We start from the raw sequence: 19,764 nt of genomic DNA, 5'->3' as shown, positions 1-19,764 counted from the left end.
TTCAAGTTATATAAGTTATATTACTTTATTTTTTGTCTTGGAAAGAGCAAATTTTTGCGTTTAAATCTGCAAACCATGATGTAATGACAATGACATAAGATTGCTGACAAAAAATCAGATCGTAGATTTTCATATTTTCACTGAAACTGAATATATTATGCCCTAAACCGTTACTAGCGGATTAAGAAAAATGCATAAAAAATCAATTTTTGAACTTAGATATATAAAAATCTGCGTTCTAATTTTTTGTCAGGGGTCTTACTTAACTGGTTTCCATGGATTTTCGCAAAAATTGGCTAGTTCCAAGACAAAAAATAAAAAAGGTGTCAAAACGTGCAATCTGTGAGAGAGCAGCTTTTATGGTTTACTACTTTTTTTTTAAAGATTAAAGCTGCACTCTCACAGATATACCGATTTTACAACTTTTTGTTATTTTTTGTCTTGGAAAGAGCAAATGTTTGCGTAAATATCTGCAAACCAATGATAATACGGATTGCGAACAAAAGATCAGATCGCAGATTTTCATATTTCTGTTTGAAAATTAATGTTTCATGACTTAAACGGTTATAAAGGTTTTAAAAGGTTTTGGCGAAACATGCATGGGATCACTGCAAAATAAGATTTTGATGCAATACATTATGTATTTGAGATATTTACAGAATTGTGGTTACACGCAAAATTTTAACCAGAAGTCCAATAATAAAGGGCATTTATTTGCAAAATACAGTTACCTAACTTGGTTAACCCTTTAGCACATAGGCAAGTGGTCAGATTACACCTCCCAGTCAATAGCCAACTTACTGATAAGAGTCCTTAACTGTATAGGCATTTTAGGGGTGTGGAGTATTGGAATGGGTGGCACTTGGTGTAAAACAAAGAAAATTAGAAAAAATGGAACTTTGATCTAATTTTTCATCATTTTCCACCAAATGCCACCCATATGTGGCAGTTGGTGGATTATTGAAATGTTTTCCACCAAATGCCATTTTTTTCCACCAAATGCCACCCAAACGTGGCAGTTGGTGGAGTATTGGAACATTTTCCACCAAATGCCACATGGCAGTTGGTGGCAAATTTTTCACCAAATGCCACCCCAAACATGGCAGTTGGTGGAGTATTGCAACGTTTTCCACCAATTTTTCATCAAATGCCACATTCAGTTTCTTTGATCTTTTTTCACCAAATGCCACGTCAAAAGCTTTGTATATGTATAATATAGCTTGATATTTGTTCTCAAAGCTGTACATATGATCCAAATTTCAAAAAATTAGCTTAAACAAGAGGACCCTGAAGGCCCTGTATCGCCCACCTGATCCAATTCAAGTGTGAAATAAGTGTGTTCAGGGCGAGGGCAATTGTGACAGGGGGTTAGATCCTTCCTAGTGACCAAGTTTTTTTTTTTTATATCACGGATGATTTTTTTAATTTCACAGATGACCCAGTTGCAAACCTTACCTTGCTGTAATAAGTACATTCTGACCAGGTTTCATATAAATAAAGTAGAAAATATGGCTTCAACAGTGTTTTAACAATGTTTTCTATGATTTGACTTCGTGACCTAGTTTTTGAACTCAAGTTACCCAGTTTCAATCTTGACATAGACTTCATAAACACAAACATTCTGACATAGTTTCATGGTGATCAAAGAGAGAATGTAACATTTACAGTATTTACAAAGTTTTTCTATGATTTGACCTAGTGGCCTGGTTTTTGACCTCTGATTTCACAGTTTCAAACTCTACCTAAAGATCATCAAGAATAACATTCTGATCAAATTCCATGAACATATGTCATAAATGTGGCCTCTAGAGTGTTAACATGCTTTTCCTATTATTTGACCTAGTGACCTTGTTTTTGACCACACATGACCCTGATTTGAACTTGACCTAGAGCTTATCAATATAAACATTCTGACTATGTTTCATGAACATACAATCATAAATGTGATCTCTAGAGTGCTTACAAGCTTTTCCTATGATTTGACCTAATGACCTAGTTTTTGACCACACATGACCCGGATTCAACATTGACTTAGAGATTATGAATATAAACGTTCTAACCCACTTCCATTAAGATAGAGTTATAAATGTGACCTCTAGAGTGTTAACAAGCTTTTCCTTCAATTTGACATGGTGACCTAGTTTTGACCGCACATGACCCAGATTCAAACTTGGCCTAGAGCTAATCAATATATACATGATTAGGTTTCATGAACATACAGTCATTAATGTGACCTTTAGAGTGCTAACAAGCTTTTCCTATGATTTGACCTGGTGACCTAGTTTTTGACCGCACATGACCCAGATTTAAACTTGACTTAAGTTTCATGAACATACAGTGATCAATGTGACCTCTAGAGTGCTTACAAGCTATTCCTATGATTTGACCTAATGACCTAGTTTTTGACCGCACATGACCCAGATTTAAACTTGACAGAGATTATTAATATAAACATTCTGACCAACTTTCATGCACATACAGTCATAAATGTGACTTCTAGAGTGTTAACAAGTTTTTCCTTCAATTTGACCTGGTGACCTAGTTTTTGTCATCACATGATCCAGATTCGAACTTGACCTAGAGATTAATAATATCAACATTCTGACCAAGTTTCCTGAAGATACAATCATAAATGTGACCTCTATAGTGTTAACAAGCTTTCCCTTTAATTTGACCTGGTGACCTAGTTTTTAACCCCAGATGACCCAATATCGAAGGAGTCCAAGATTTTATTGAGGGTAACATTCTGACCAAGTTTCATTAAGATTGTGCCCAAATTGTGACCTCTAGAGTGTTAACAGTCAAATTGTTGACAACCGACGACGGACACAGGGCGATCACAATAGCTCACCTTGAGCACTTCGTGCTCTGGTGAGCTAAAAATAAGAAAGTAGGTCAAAAGGTCACCTAGCAATGTCAATATCGATATATGTTTTCAAGCTGTACACATGCTCGAAATTTCATAACAGAGACTTCATTAATAAAAAAAGCTCAAAAATGTACAATAAAGGTAATCCACGCACAGCATTGATATTTGTTTTCAAAACTTTATACATGGTCAAAATGTTATTGCTGCACCGTAAAAAAAAAGAGTAGGTAAAAAAGTCACAGTCAAGGTCATTCGAGGACAATATTATATTAATATTTGTTTTCAAAACTCGTTACATGGTCCAAAGTTCATTACTGTAGCTTCAAAAATAACAAGCAAATTCGTTGAATTGATATCCCCCGCCTGATTGGGCTTAGGCAAGGAATGGAAATCAATTGTTGATGAAATATATATATATATGAGTTTGAGTTTGATTGCAACTGTTCGAAATAAAAAAAAATATTGTATATAATGTAACATTTAGAATTGACTAAGAAACCTAGTTTATGACTCCATGTTACCCAGTCCCAAACTAATCTAAGATTTCATCAAGGCAAACATTCTGATCAAGTTTCATGAAGATTGGTCCAGATATATGCAAAAAAAAAGCCTCTAGAGTGTCCACAAGGTTTTTTTAAGATTTCACTCAGTGACCTCATTTTTGACCCCACATGACCTACTAGTTTCAAACTATTCCAAGATTTCATCAAGGCATTCTGATTAAATTTCATGGAAATTAGAGCAGGGGTATTGCCTATAGAGTGTTCCCAAGATTTCAGTAAGATATGAGCTAGTGACCTAGTTTTTAACCCATATGACCCAATTTTAAAACGCAGTCAAAATTTAACCTAAGAGAACATTCTGGCCATTTTTTAACTTAATCAGACCAAACACCACCATAAAATAGCTTTCGGACAAGATTTTTGAAAGATATGAACTAATGACCTAATTTCTTATCACATGTGACCCAGTTTAAAACACCTCCAAGAGTTCATCAAGGAAAACATTCAGATCAAGTTTCATGAATGTAAGACCATACATATTGCATCTAATGTGTTTCAAAGATTTTTCTAAAATTTGACCTAGTGACCTAATTTTTGACCGCATATGCCCCAATTTTACAAGCGGTCCATATTTCATCAAGGGGTACATCATGACCAAGTTTGAACATAATCCGACCAATCATTTCCATTCCGGACCAAACATTTCTAAGATTTTACCTTGTGACCTCATTTTCGATCATATGTGACCCAGTTTAAAATAAGTCCAAGATTTCATCAAGGAAAACATTCTAATTAAGTTTTATGACTATTTGACCATGTGTAATGCCTTTAGTATGTTCCAAAGATTTTTCTAAGAATTGACCTACTGGCCTAGTTTTTGAACCCATGTGACCCACTTTTTTAAGTGGTCCATATTACATCAAGGTTAACATCATGACCAATTTTGAACATAACTTGACCAATCATTACCATGATATGATTCCGGACAAGATTTTTCTAAGATTTGACCTAGTGACCTTATTTTTGACCATATGTGACCCAGTTTTATTTCCGACCAAAAGTTCATCCAGGAAAACATTCTGATTAAGTTTCATGAATATTTGACCTTGTATAATGCCTCTAGTATGTTCCAAAGATTTTGCTAAGATTTGACCTACTGATCTAGTTTTTGATCCCATGTGACCCACTTTTAAAAGTGGTCGAGATATGATCAAGGGGAACATTCTGACAAAGTCTGATCATTTTCTGATCAATGCCTACCAAGATATGGTACCTGACGGACGGACGGAAGGACGGAAGGACTGAATGACGGACGGACAACGCCAAAACAATATCCCCCTCCCGAAATCTTCGATTCGGCGGGGGATAAAGAGTAGGCTAACAGGTCAAAGTCAAGGTCATCCAACCACAACACTGTTATTTGTTTACAGAATCATGAACATGTTTAAAATTTCTTCGCTGTAGTTTCAAAAACCTTTGAATATTAGAATTCGAGCCAGAAATCAATGAAACAACCTTTCTAAATATTTCCAGGATATTTGGGCTAAAAATTAGTGTTGTGCCAATGATCGATTATAATCGATTATAATCGACAATTGATCGGAAAGGCTTACATTGGCAACAATTGATGGTAAAATGTGAACAACTGATTATTGAAACAAGGGATGTAACCGCTACCGACTAATTTTCTTTTTCTTGTTTAATGTTGAAATGTTAGATGTTACTATGTTAAGTTATCTAGTCATATTCTTATCAAGTCCGTAAGTCACTACAGTACCTTATTACAAATTTTCTTTATAATTTAACTGCTAAAGGATTGGTTGTAATTTCTCATGTTTATGGTTTTAAAGTGATTCTTAAAACATGTTACCGTTTACTTCTTACCATTTAAGAATTAAGTTTTCTCAGTTTTCTGAAAGAAGGTGTTCAGACTTGTAAAATGTAAAAAAATATTTAACTGCTTGTTGTACTTGTTACTGACTGACTATTAAAAAGAAATTGATATCTTTCTTTGTGTTTAAATTACACATGTATACAATACTAAATGTAAAACAAAATTAAAGCCTGTTACAGGTCTCATGTTCTGTAATAGTAGCTTGTAAACACTAAAAGATAGTCGCACTCTGAATAAATAATGTAATTTATACAAAGAAATGTACAAACAATATTGTATGGGAACATTGAGGCTTTAAACTGGTGCAAGTACTGTATCTGTATGCCTTAAATATGATGACCAAAGATAATCAAATAATAATTAAATCTATTAATAATCGATCATTGATCGGTTTCATAAACCGATTATCGATAGTAATTTTTTTGTCCGATTCCCAACACTACTGAAAATGTAACCTCAAGAGTGTTAACAAGGTTTTTCCATATTTGGGCTCTGTGATCAAGTTTTTGACCCCAGATGACTGATATTCGAACTTGAGCTAGAAATCATCGAAACAACCTATCTTTTAAATTTCCAGGATATTTGGTCTGAAAATCTTACCTCTAGAGTGTTAACAAGTTTTTTTCACATTTGGGTTCTGTGATCAAGTTTTTGACCCCAGATGACTGTTATTTGAACTTGAGCTAGAAATCATCAAAACAACCTTTCTGACAAATTTCCAGGATATTTGGGCTGAAAATGTTACCTCTAGAGTGTAAACAATGTTTTTCCATCTTTTGGGGTCTGTGACCTAGTTTTTGACCCCAGATGACCCATATTCGAACTTGAGCTAGAGATCATCGAAACAACCTTTCTGACAAATTTCCAGGATATGTGGGCTGAAAATCTTACCTCTAGAGTGTTAACAAGTTTTTTCACATTTGGGTTTTTGACCCCAGATGACTGATATTTGAATTTGCGCTAGAAAACATCGAAACAACCTTTCTGACAAATTTCCAGGATATTTGGACGGTAAATTTTACCTCTAGAGTGTTAACAAGGGTTTTCCATATTTGGGCTCTGTGACCTAGTTTTTTACCCCAGATGACCGATATTCAAACTTGAGCTAGAATTTTTTCAACGAACCAACCTTTTTGACAAATTTCCAGGATATTTGGGCTGAAAATGTTACCTCTAGAGTGTCAACAAGGTTTTTCTAAATTTTTTGGCTCTGTGACCTAGTTTGTGACCCCAGATGACCCACATTCAAACTTTAGGTAGAAATCAACAAAATAACCTTTCTGACAAATTTCCAGGATATTTGGAATGAAAAAGTAGCCTTTACATGCAGTGTTAACAAGATTTTTCTATTTTTGGGTCGTGTGACCTAGTTTTTCATTCAAGATGAGCCATATTCAAACTCATTCGAGTAATTACTGGGACAAACATCCTGACCAAGTTTCCTGACAATTGTCAACAACAGAGTGTTAACAAACTGAGTGTGGACGGACGACAGACGACCGAGGATGGAAATTCATCGATCCTAATTACTCACCCTCAGCCTATGGCTAAGGAAAATAAGAAGTAATGAAGACTTAATCTTTATCAACCATCAAACACCGATAGTATTCGGTAGTGTAGATGTCAGAATTCGTACAACAACATGCAGCAATTTAAATTTTGTCTCCCTTTACAATACATTTCCAAATTAGAGATGTTTGTCAAACATAATGCCCCTCCAGAGCGCCATGTTGTCAGGATTATCTGGACAATTGAATGAATATGCATGGACTGAGATGACAGCTGATTTGTCATTGACATTGGATGCCTTTGAGACAATTTTAAGATTATGGCCATTCAAAGTGTACAGTTTTTAATCATGTTCAGATGATGACTGTTATTTGCAGATAAAAATGTATTCTCTTAGCAGCATCAACTATTAGTCATCAACTATTCACCCAAAACCTAAATGTCAAGTTTGAGGGCCATGGATGCAGGCATTGTCAAGTTATCACAGAGACAAGATTTTTGAATTCAAGGTTACTGTGACATTGACCTTTGACTCGGTGACCCCTTAAATCAAAAGGGGTCATCTTCAGGTAAGGCCAATCCCCCAAGTCAAGTATGAGAGCCATGGATGCAGGCATTGTGAAGTTATCATTTGAACATAATTTTCTCATTCAAGGTCACCGTTACCTTGTCCTTTGACTTGATGACTCCTAAAATGAATAGGGGTAATTATTGTTCACACCAAGCCTCCATGTCAACTTTGATGGAAATATCACTGAGACAAGCTTTGTCAACTTTTTCGCGTTAAAGGTCACTGTAACCTTGACCTTTGACCCAACAACCCCTAAAATCAATATTGATCATCTACTGGTCAGGCCCAACCTCCAAGTCAAGTTTGAAGACCATGGGTGCCGGCATTGTCGTTTCATCACTCGGACAACCTTTTATCATCAAGGTCACTGTAACCTTGACCATTGGCCCGATGACCCCCAAAATCAATAGAGGTCATCTACTCGTCAGGCCCAACCTCCTAGTCAAGTTTGAGGGCCATGGGTGCAGGCATTTCCGACTTATCACTAGGACAACCTTTAATCATTCAAGGTCACTGACCTTGACCTTATACCCAATGACCCCTGAAATCAATAAGGGTCATCTACTGGTCAGGTCCAGCATCCATGTCAAGTTTGATGACCATAGGTCGAGAAATTGTTGTGTTAGCACACAGACAAGCTTTAAAATCCTATTACCATTAAAGGTCACTGTGACCTTGACCTTTGACCCGATGACCCCTATAACCAGAAGGGTCATCTATTGGTCAGGCCCAACTTCATGTTCAGTTTTCACTCAGACAAGCTTTGGTCTACCGACGGACCGTCCAACATGTGCAAAGCAATATAACCCTCTTCTTTAAAAGGGGGCATAATAATGTATATTACTGTGTATATATCACCCTAAGTTTTGAAGTGCTAAAATAGACTTTAATCATGAACATTGGAATATTTTAAAGAACAGTTCCAAACAAAACTCAAAATTTTATTACGATTAAGTGCCAGTGTCAAAAAATGGCGTTGTTAAAATCTAACTGGTTGATATCCTTATACCTTAATATTCATTATCGATGTAAAATTAAATTAGCAACAAAGGCTTTGAAAAATTAAGTTTTTAAACAGAAATTGTCAGACGGCATATTTTCTTTTGGACCGACAAAATATTGGAAACAGTCTAAATGACCAACTCTTTTTATAATTTTTAAGATTACTTGGTGAAAAAATTTAAAACATTTGGCACTGTAAAGTACATACATGTATGAAAAGTTTTAGACATGTATTGCGTACACTGAATTATATATGTTATGTACTTAGTTCTATGTGTGTATATGAGAACTTCAAGGTTAAATACGGTTAACCGGACCACAAGACATGCAAACAAAATATGCAATTATACAAGCATATAAGACATTAATTATACTTGCGACACAATGCCAAGTCATTAAAATATAAATTTCTCAAAGGTTTTGAAAACTACTCACCATGCACTTAAAAAGTGAATCAGATATTACACGGATGGCAGACATCCAGTATTTGCATAGTTTTATCATATTTTCTTTGAAATTTGTTGTTCGCTTTTCAATATTTCCTTCATTGTCTGTGGTTAACTCTCCATTATTTCCTTCCATTAACTCTCCATTATTGACTTCCATGTCTGTGGTTAACTCTCCATTATTTCCTTCCATGTCTGTGGTTAACTCTCCATTGTTTCCTTCCATGTCTGTGGTTAACTCTCCATTATTGACTTCCATGCCTGTGGTTAACTCTCCATTATTGACTTCCATGTCTGTGGTTAACTCTCCATTGTTTCCTTCCATGTCTGTGGTTAACTCTCCATTATTTCCTTCCATGTCTGTGGTTAACTCTCCATTGTTTCCTTCCATGTCTGTGGTTAACTCTCCATTATTTCCTTCCATGTCTGTGGTTAACTCTCCATTATTTCCTTCCATGTCTGTGGTTAACTCTCCATTATTGACTTCCATGCCTGTGGTTAACTCTCCATTGTTTCCTTCCATGTCTGTGGTTAACTCTCCATTATTTCCTTCCATGCCTGTGGTTAACTCTCCATTGTTTCCTTCCATGTCTGTGGTTAACTCTCCATTATTGACTTCCATGTCTGTGGTTAACTCTCCATTATTGACTTCCATGTCTGTGGTTAACTCTCCATTATTGACTTCCATGCCTGTGGTTAACTCTCCATTATTGACTTCCATGTCTGTGGTTAACTCTCCATTGTTTCCTTCCATGTCTGTGGTTAACTCTCCATTATTGACTTCCATGCCTGTGGTTAACTCTCCATTGTTTCCTTCCATGTCTGTGGTTAACTCTCCATTATTGACTTCCATGTCTGTGGTTAACTCTCCATTATTGACTTCCATGCCTGTGGTTAACTCTCCATTGTTTCCTTCCATGTCTGTGGCTAACTCTCCATTATTTCCTTCCATGTCTGTGGTTAACTCTCCATTATATCCCTCCATGTCTGTGGTTAACTCTTTGACAACCAAGCTGTCCTGGTATATAAAATGAATAACAAGGCCCCATCATATTTGGCAGATATTGTAACACTATCTGACAATAAAACATACCAGTTCATATCAGTATCAAACAAGGTATCTTGTCTTACAGATAACACCTCATACTTGAAAACCCTAAAAACCATCAAAGGAAATTATAAGCTTCATTTATTGTGTGAATGATAAGTTATTTTACATGTTCTTTTACATATATGTATATCTTATTGGATATTATACTAAGCCATGTCTGACTGTCTGTCAGTGAATGTTTAAGTTTGAATGCATTTATTAACAGAATGTTTAATAATTTTATGTGTAAATGTATCTTTCTAGTTTTAACATTGACAGGTGACCTATGTTCAAGAATAATGCTTTTTCTTTTGTTTCTTTACTTTGAAGGCCATACTGAAAATTAGAAAACATGTTCTCATATGTCTAAATGTGTAAACTTCGGTAAATAAAGCTTTTATTATTATTATTATTATTATTATTATTATTATTATTAAGAAAAATCTGGACACTTTGTGACATGTCTGAAGCGTACAAAATTTCACCCAACGTACATGTATAATTCATCAAAATTATGATTGTTTTTAGCAGTGACATCATACCGAGCTTGTTCAATTTGTGTACATCCGGGTTAATACGTAAGTATACAAAAAGACAGAACTGTTACAGTAATACGCAAGTATACAAAAAGACAGGACTGTTACAGTAGTGTAAATAGTAATAAGACTAACAGAAGGCCAGACACGCCCATGTTGCATTCTTACTACACTTTTTCTAGTGGCTGGAAAAAGATCTATCAAGTTTTTTCTGTTTCTTTTTTTTTTACCCTCCATTGCTACGCTAATCATGAACTTCAAAACATCCCAGGGGGATGCGACTATCGAGCTTATGTCATATTGTTTTCGGAACACTGGGAAACGAAAACCTAGTACTTCAAAAGATCCCAGAGGGAGATGCGACTTATAATGATGTCAAGTATCGAGCTAATGCTGTATTGTTTTCAAAACGCGGGAAAACCAAAATCGGTGTGTGTTTACCACTTGATAAATTGCGTCATAAATACTACATAAGAAGGCATCATTTTGCTTCGAATGAAGTTTTTAAACAAAGATAACTTCACTATTTCTTACCATTTTGAATATAACATAGCATAGTCTACGCTGCTTACAGAGCCCCAAGTTTGGTCTTTTTAACAGGTTTTGATTGAGAGTTGAGTTTCTGAAAACACTTTGACAAACCTTTTCACAAAACGGCCGTCTGACGGAGCACTGTTAAAACATTTTTTTGGAAACAAGTTTGTCAAAGTGTTTGATGAAACTAATAACTTATCAAACTCTGGTAAAAAAAAAAGGTGGGGCTATTAAAGTGGCAAAGACAGTAACATGCCCTTTGTTTCAATTAAAATTGTATTGTAAAAGAAAAGTTATCTTTGTTTTAAGTTTTCATTTTAAGCATCAATGGTGCCTTCCGACATAGCATATATGACGTAATTTTTCACGTGATATATACACACCAAAAATCGGGGTTTTAAACGAATGTAAACATAACAAGAGCTGTCACACTGTGACAGAGACAGCACACTTGACTATTCTGCCACTTTTCAGTGTAAGGATTGAAAAGTTTTGGCGAAACATGGATCACTGTAAAATTAGATTAGATTTCAATGCAATACATGAATTTACCGAGATATTAACATAAATGTTGTTACATGCAAAATTTGGTTATTCAAGTAGGTTGGGTGGTTGAGTACCATTGTATAAAGTCTCAATGCAATACATGAAGTAGTTGCTGATATATTAACCTATGTGTGCATACATGCAAAAGATTAACCAGAATTTCTAAGTAGCATAATAAAGAGGCAAAAATTATATAATATGCAAGATTATAAGTATCTTCCATGGCCAAAGTGTAAGACCCGAGCGTAGTTTGTTTTGCGGAAACAAAGTTTACTGAGTTTCCGCAAAACACCCTGCGCGAGGGTCGGGATGAACCTATCTTACACGAGCGGCTATGGCAGATGCTTTTTCTTCCACATCAGTAAAACAAAGTAAAGTAAAAATATGTATATTTGCTGAAACTCTTTTGTGCTGAGTGAAAATAAATGTGTATGAATGTGATTATTTGTGGTTGTCATGGATATGCGCACAGTGATTCAGATTACGTTTTAAATATTGCCACAAGACAAGGTTTCCATGATGCTACAGAGGACAGTTATTACAATGTGGTGACCATTAAAAAGGAGTTCCATAAGGGCAAGATTAGAATTTCTAGCATGGTTAAATTATTGGATCTACTTATCTGAGGTGGGAGAAAGAGTTATCTTTCCTGATTTATTAAGAATAATGTTAGAAGTGTTAATGTCTTTTTTAGGCACATCCCATAAAAATGATAAAGCAGTACATATTTTTTCCAACTGCCCTTAAACATGCTTATATTAATAGCATATAAATTATTTCGATGCATACATTATGATGCGCTTTGTATTTTTTGGATGTGCATATAACTAATTGTATGTTTGATTTTATGTTCATGCATTTCCTGTTTTCAAATTCTTAATAAATCAGTAAGAAATAAATAAATATTAAGGTTAATATTAACATCAATGACAACAATCCAGGACATCTGTGAATAAGTTGGGACTGATAACTTATATCGCTAATTGGATATAGCTGGGACCATTGAGGTTGGGACCTTATAGCTAGCTTGTCACTGCCGGGATCGATTGCTAAGAAAAGCCGGGAATTCTGAGGTCAGGACTCTATCGCTCGTTACTGCCGGGACTGCTGATTGAGAAAAGCCGGACCGCTAAGGCCAGGACCTTAGCTGATAACTGCTGGGATCGTTTATTGACTTCATCGTAGAGATTGAGACAAGACACAACTAGCGTATACAGTTTCTTAATTGTATTTGCATAGTATAATATCAACAATGTTTCAAATAACCAGGAACAATTACATCTGAAGGATAAGAAAAACACACAATTAACATTTGTTTCAAATAATGAAAATAGCATATGAAACAAATCATTTTGATTATATTTAAACATGTGAGCGCATATCATAAGTATGCAGAACTCTAAACACCTAACATATATTGAAAATACAATAAATGACAAATAACTTAAACAATGTAAGCATCGGCAGTGTCCGAAATTGGCACATATGTAATAATGTAGGTGATTTTTCACATTCTATCTTCATTTTCTTATTGTTTGGCGATGATGTTGGCGAATTAGAGATAATTCTTTTGTTAATGTCCGAAATATAATCATCATAGCAACTTCCATTAATATTTGTATTATTTTCTGAAATTTCTTTGACACATTTTTCTCCCAACTATTGCTGTTTTTTAATCAGGTTTAGGCCGTGAGTACATTTTCCAAGTTGGTAGGTTTCTGTTTCTTTATGCCAAATGTCTTTTGATTTTTTGATTTTTTTTATATCTCATAAGGCCTGAAAGTAATTGGTCCCAGATAAGGTTGATTAATTTCTGTTCATTTTGTTGTCAGATTGACAACAGATTTTATGCGGCTATGTTAAAAAAGTTACATAAAAAAATCTTTGAGGAATTATATATCACATAGACAAAAGTAAAGGCAATACATGTTATAACATTCAAAACCAAAATGCAAAACATAATTTATGAAACAAATCAACAATAAAAAATAAACTTTCCCGCTTTATATTGCATATTGCATTTTACTCAGCTACATGTATTAATTTTTAATGTATTAATGAAATCTTTTTTCTTTCAGCCCAGTTCAGATGGTGAGTGAGACCTTAATGTGACCAGTGAGACATACAACATGTAAGTAACACATTCATGCCACATTTTTAATTTCAAACTATGTATGTAATGTCTATTCATATAATGAAGTTGTCAAGCTTCTGTTTATACTTTTAATTAAAACTAACTTATTGTTTGCAGCAGTGACTCAGTGATTTGCACCTGTTCCTGCCATTCCGTGATGCAAGCTTTGCGGGAAGAGAAGCTACGGCTCCAGATCAGGGTGCTCAATAAACAGCTTGGTGAAGAATGATTATAGCCTAGGATACATTTATACTTTTTTTGTTCAGCTATAAAATCATAATATATTTCACGGAGTGAACACCAAAATCTATATTTCACAAGTGGCTCCGAAGGTGGGCATATTAAAATCACACCATCCGTCCGTCCATCCGTCCGTCCGTGTGTCTGGCTCAATAACTCATGTCCAGGCTGTAACTTTCTCTTGTATGGACAGATTTTAAAATAACCTACCACATGTGTTAGACATACCAAGACGTAGTGTCCCGTGCAAGATCCGTGTCCCCGCCATATCAAAGCAAATGCACCGTGAGAGCACGTACGCACCAGTGTATTCAAAGTAGTTCAGAAAGAAGATAATAAAGAGGTCATTGTTGGTTTTCTTTACATTGATGAAGAAATAGGAGGTTTAATTATGTCTCGTGAAAGCTTCAAATTTTACAATTTTCTTTTAATGTTGACAAATGTTTTAATAATTGTACACTTTGTACACAATGTCATGCAGAATATTTACATTTACCTGTTGTATGCTGTTTGGCTTCCAGGCTGGGGATTAAGGTATCGGGTAAGTAGCCACCTTCGCCCCGCAAATCCGCTGTCCCCAAGAAGATGATTTTGGCCATAAGGGACATGATCATCATCAAATAAGTTCCTGAGGCCACTCTGCTGAAGTATTCTGCTGTCATGTGCAGACCCTGGCCATTGGGAAACCACATTTGTTATTCTGTCAAAACCATCGAACACAACTTGTACGTTAATGGAATGGAAACCCTTCGTTTTGACAAAAGACGGCTCATCCTCCTAAGGGGTCTGAATACGTATGTGGGTACCATCTATGACACCCACCACCTTTGGAAATTTAGCCAGTCCATGAAACTGTTGAACCTATGCATCAAGCTCACTCACTGTAAGTGGGAAATGCACAAACCTTCCCAAAACATCAGCAGATGACAGATGATTTGTCACTTCGGTCATTACTGCTGGCTGTGAGACATTGTGCATGTCAGCATCGTTTAGCTATATTCCCCCTGTTGCTACCTTAGAGTAATAAGGAGTTTGTCCATAGCTGACAAACTCTTATGCCTCATTGTAGCTGGCTCCAGTGCTTGTCCAAACACAGTTTCAGGTAATTGAGGCCTGCCCTGTTGAAACAATACCAATCTGCTGGTAAGTTCATCTAGGATATTGCACCTATCCGCCATACTGGAAGAATGAAACCAGCCACTGAAAGTGTCTCGCTGCACAAGCTGCTAGACTTGTCAGCCAAAACCAGTCGCTGAAAGTGTCCCGCAGGCTAGTACCAGCCGCTAGACTTAAATGTAAGCCCCTACCAGTTGCTGAAATGTCTAGCCGCACTAGCCACTCGACTTGTCAGCCCACATCAGTCGCTGAAAGTGTCCAACCACAACTACTGCAAGTCTTGTCAGCCCCACCAATCACTGAAATAGTCTTGCAGGCTAGAACTAGCCGCTAGACTTGTCAGCCCCCACCTGTCACTGAAAGTGTCTTGCAGAAAGAGATGCTGGACTTGTCAGCCCTTCAAGCCTGTGAAAAAGCAGAAACATAATAAAAAATAATACAATCCATCATTTGCGATGTTTAATGCCAATACTAAACACCTTTATCAAAGCTGCCTATTTACAATCACAAGGCAGACAATACATAAAGATGCAAACATGTGGCTTACAATCATATCACTCATTGTAACATAAACAAATAAATCCGAAACCGAGCCTCATCCGAATATGTATTTATTCGACTATAAAATATTTCGCATTGAACGGTATTGACCCGGATCAGATGCAGGCGTTTAGATGATCAAGACTAGTCACAGAGCACAATCAGGGAAAGTATAAAATCCGACGTTATAATGCCTCTACAAATATAATGCCTCTACAGAGGCATCGGTAGGAAAACAAGAGCTGTCACAGAGACAGCGTGCTCGACTATTCCGCTGCTTTTCAATGTAAGGATTAAAAAGTTTTGACGAAACATGCATGGATCACTGTTAGATTAGATTTCAATGCAATACATGGTGTGCTGAGATATGAACATAAATGTGGTTCCATGCAAAATTCTAACGAGAATTTCTAAGTCTAATAATAATGGGCCATTATTTGCAAAATACAGTTATCGAACTTGGTTATTCAATTAAGTTGGGTGGTTGAATACCATTGTATAAAGTCTCAATGCAATACATCAAATAGTTGCTGAGATATTATCCTATGCGTGCTAACATGCAAGACCTTAACCAGAATTTCTAAGTCGCATAATAAAGGGGCAAAAATTATATAAAAAACAAGAGTGACACTCACAAAATACGCCCATCAATAACATCCTTAATCGTACCCAAGAGACAATCAGTGTGTACTTGGCAAAGCATTTATACCAGCAAACATTCTTGGTAAAGATTTTATAGTTACAAACATTTTCAGCAAGTTTGGTGAAGGTCAGATGAGAATTGTTCAAGTTAGAGAGTAGACAAAGCTTAAATGGCAAGGGCAGTAATCCTGAAGTGCTTCGGGGCATTTGGCTGATTATCATACTTGACCGATTTATTTTACCAACAAATATTTTCAGCAAGTTTGGTGAAGATCAGATGATAACTGTTCAAATTAGACAGTGGACAAAGAAAAAATGGCAAATTTTGACCAATTCAAGGGCCATAATCCTGAAGAGCCTGGCTGGTTATAGAACTTTGCCAAGAATATATACCAACAAACATTTATAGTAGCAAGTTTGGTGAAATTCGGATAAAAACTGTTCAAGTTTGAGAGTAGACAAAGCTAAAATGGCCAATTTTGATAAATTCAGGGGGCCATAACTCTGGAGTGCCTAAAGCGATTAGGCTGGTTATCAAACTTGACCTAGATATTTCACAAACAAACACTTTCATGAAGTTTGGTGGAAATTGGATGAGAAATGTTTAAGTTAAAGAGCGGACAAAGCTAAAATGGACAATTTTGACAAATTCAGGGGGCCATAACTCTGGAGTGCCTAAAGCGATTTGGCTGGTTATTGAACTTGACCGAGATATTTCACCAACAAACACTTTCATGACGTTTGGTGGAAATTGGATGAGAAATGATCAAGTTAGAGAGCGGACAAAGCTAAAATGGCCAATTTTGACAAATTCAGGGGGCCATAACTCTGGAGTGCCTAAAGCGATTTGGCTGGTTATCGAACTTGACCTAGATATTTCACCAACAAACACTTTCATGAAGTTTGGTGGAAATTGGATGAGAAATGTTCAAGTTAGAGAGCGGACAACATTGTGGAGCCGCCCGCCCGCCGCCCGCCCAATTTTGACAAATTCAGGGGGCCATAACTCTGGAGTGCCTATAGCGATTTGGCTGGTTATTGAACTTGACCTAGATATTTCACCAACAAACACTTTCATGAAGTTTGGTGGAAATTGGATGAGAAATGTTCAAGTTAGAGAGCGGACAACATTGTGGAGCCGCCCGCCCGCCCGCCGCCCGCCCGCCATGGGTGTTCCCATAATACGGCCATCGTAAGATGGGCGTATAATTATTATAAAAGATAGAGTTATCTTACTTGATTAAATAAGAAGGTTAAATAGATGGGAGCCTGTGTGTAAAGTTTCAATGCAATACATGGTGTATTCCCTGAGGTATTGACTTAAAAGTGGTTACATGCAAAACCGTATCCAGAATTTCTATGTCGAACTAGAACTCCGCGAGTCGGATGTGTCACCTGACGAATTATTTACTGTCTACATTATAGCTGTTAGATTGGCATTTCATTCATTTATAGACAATGATGTTGCCATTTAACTTTCAAGTGTAGGTGGCATTTGATAGTTTACGAGATATGCCACGGACAAAACCTAAGCAAGAAAATTAACAAAGGGCATTAACTCTAAAAATATGGCAGCAAGAGTAACGGTTCTTGTGCACTGCACTTGCCCTCAATGAGATCTATCTAGCTATGAAGTTTCAAGTGGATACCTCTTATATTCTTCAAGATATGCCCTGGACAAAACTAACAAAGGGCAATAACTCTAAAAATATGGCAGCAATAGTTACGGTTCTTGTGCACTGCACTTGCCCTCAATGAGATCTATCTAGCTATGAAGTTTGAAGTTGATACCTCTTATATTCTTCAAGATATGCCCCGGACAAAACTTTAAGCATGAAAATTAACAAAGGGCAATAACTCTAAACATATAGATGCAAGAGTTACGGTTTTTGTGCACTGCACTTTCCCTCAATCAGATATACCTACGGAATCAGTTTCAGGTTGATACCTACTATAGTTTAAAAGATATGCCATGGACAAAACCTAAGCAAGAAAATTAACAAAGGGCAATAACTCTAAAAATATGGCAGCAAGAGTAACGGTTCTTGTGCACTGAACTTGCCCTCAATGAGATATGCGGCGGACAAAACTTTAAGCATGAAAATTAACAAAGGGCAATAACTTTAAAACTAAGAAAGCAAGAGTTACTGTTATTGTGCACTGCACTTGCCCTCCATGAGATCTATCTACATATGAAGTTTCAAGTTGATAACTCTTATATTCTACAAGATATGCCCCGGACAAAACTTTAAATATGAACAATAACAAAGGGCAATAACTCTAAAAATATGGACGCCGACGCCAGGGTGAGTAGTATAGCTCTCCTTATTCTTCGAATAGTCGAGCTAAAAACAGCCCTAGGGTTGAACTTTTTTAATTCTTTACAAATTTAATAAATTTTGGTATCGTTGTAAAGAAGAAATAACAAGCCTATAGAAAATGTTTTTGGTTTTTAATTTCTAGTTTAAAAAATATGCCAATATTATCGTGTCTTTTTGCACAGTGAAACAGGTATGAGAAACATGGCCCTAGAGACAAACTGTTTTAATTCTTGATACTTTTTTTAAGTTTTGGAATTATTGTAAAGAAGGAACAACCAGCTTTCAGAAATTGTTTTTTTGGTTTTAAAATCCTCCCTTTATATGCAAATAAAGTCATCGTTGAAATTAGTGTAATATCACATAGAAGCTCAAGTAGGATAAAACCTGTCAATTTACATATTTTCAATAATTGCTAGAGCAAAAGATATGTGTTTTGTTTTGTACAACAAAAGCTACAATACTATTGAACAGTTCAACTTGATCAAGAAATTTAAGTGTCATGTTCTGTTCTTAGGTTACACGAACAGTAATTGCTGTACAGGTTCTATTCTACTAGTCATAGCAGGCTCAAATAGTAATAACGTACTAAAACTAAATGTTATGGAATCAAAATCTATAAAATCCAAATGTGATTTTGTGCATTTTAGTTGGGTTTTGCAGTTGTTGTTTTTTGTTGTTTTTTTAATTTCAATCCATCAAATTGTAGCCAAGGCAACGATTTCTATGAAATTTACATGTGGTGTTATATTTTCCCAAATTGATGTTATGATAATGTTGCAGTCAAGATAGTTGTATTTACTTCAGTTTCCCTTTCAGTTTCATTTATATTTGCGTTCTCACAATTGGAGTTCATTAATGGGACAAGAACCACTAACAGCTATTGGATTGAAAAGGGCTGGTACATTTACACCAGCCAATATTTATTGTATGATTAAGAATATGAGTGAAATAATAAGTACTATCACTTCTTCTTGATTTGTTGCAAGTATTTTCATTTTCGTCTTTCTGGTAAACGTTCGTGTTTCAAGAAAACCGTGAATAATGATAGTCAAATATTTTGACAATTGTATGTATCCCTGTCCTGAGTCTGCCATACTGATTGAGAAACAGTTTCGGACAGTGATAACAGGTTTTTATTGAATTATTCAGTCATGTTTAAATCCCTCCTCAAAATGTTCACATTTGGGATAACTGCTTTATCACATGTGTGACGTCACACATAGGGCCAAAAAAAATAATTTGTTTGTTTAAGGTAACCTTCCCAAAATTTC

General features: G+C 35.9%; 1 protein-coding gene across 2 annotated transcripts in view; it reads right to left on the bottom strand.

Moving 5' to 3' along the window:
• Positions 1 to 14,361, bottom strand: part of LOC128238786 (uncharacterized) — a 60,488-nt gene extending 46,127 nt beyond the window's left edge. For both annotated transcript variants that reach the window (XM_052955037.1, XM_052955038.1), the window contains exons 1-2: positions 14,103 to 14,361; positions 8,784 to 9,807 (exon numbers count right to left, since the gene is read on the bottom strand). In XM_052955037.1, the coding sequence (XP_052810997.1) occupies positions 8,784 to 9,779 (996 nt within the window). In that variant the 5' untranslated portion in view covers positions 9,780 to 9,807; positions 14,103 to 14,361. The remainder of the gene's footprint in view (positions 1 to 8,783; positions 9,808 to 14,102) is intronic.
• Positions 14,362 to 19,764: the final 5,403 nt, after the last annotated feature.

Source organism: Mya arenaria, chromosome 6, assembly GCF_026914265.1.
Source record: "Mya arenaria isolate MELC-2E11 chromosome 6, ASM2691426v1".
Lineage (NCBI taxonomy): Eukaryota > Metazoa > Mollusca > Bivalvia > Myida > Myidae > Mya > Mya arenaria.
Note: the sequence above shows the minus strand (reverse complement) of the source record. Positions and strands in the feature narration are given on the sequence as shown.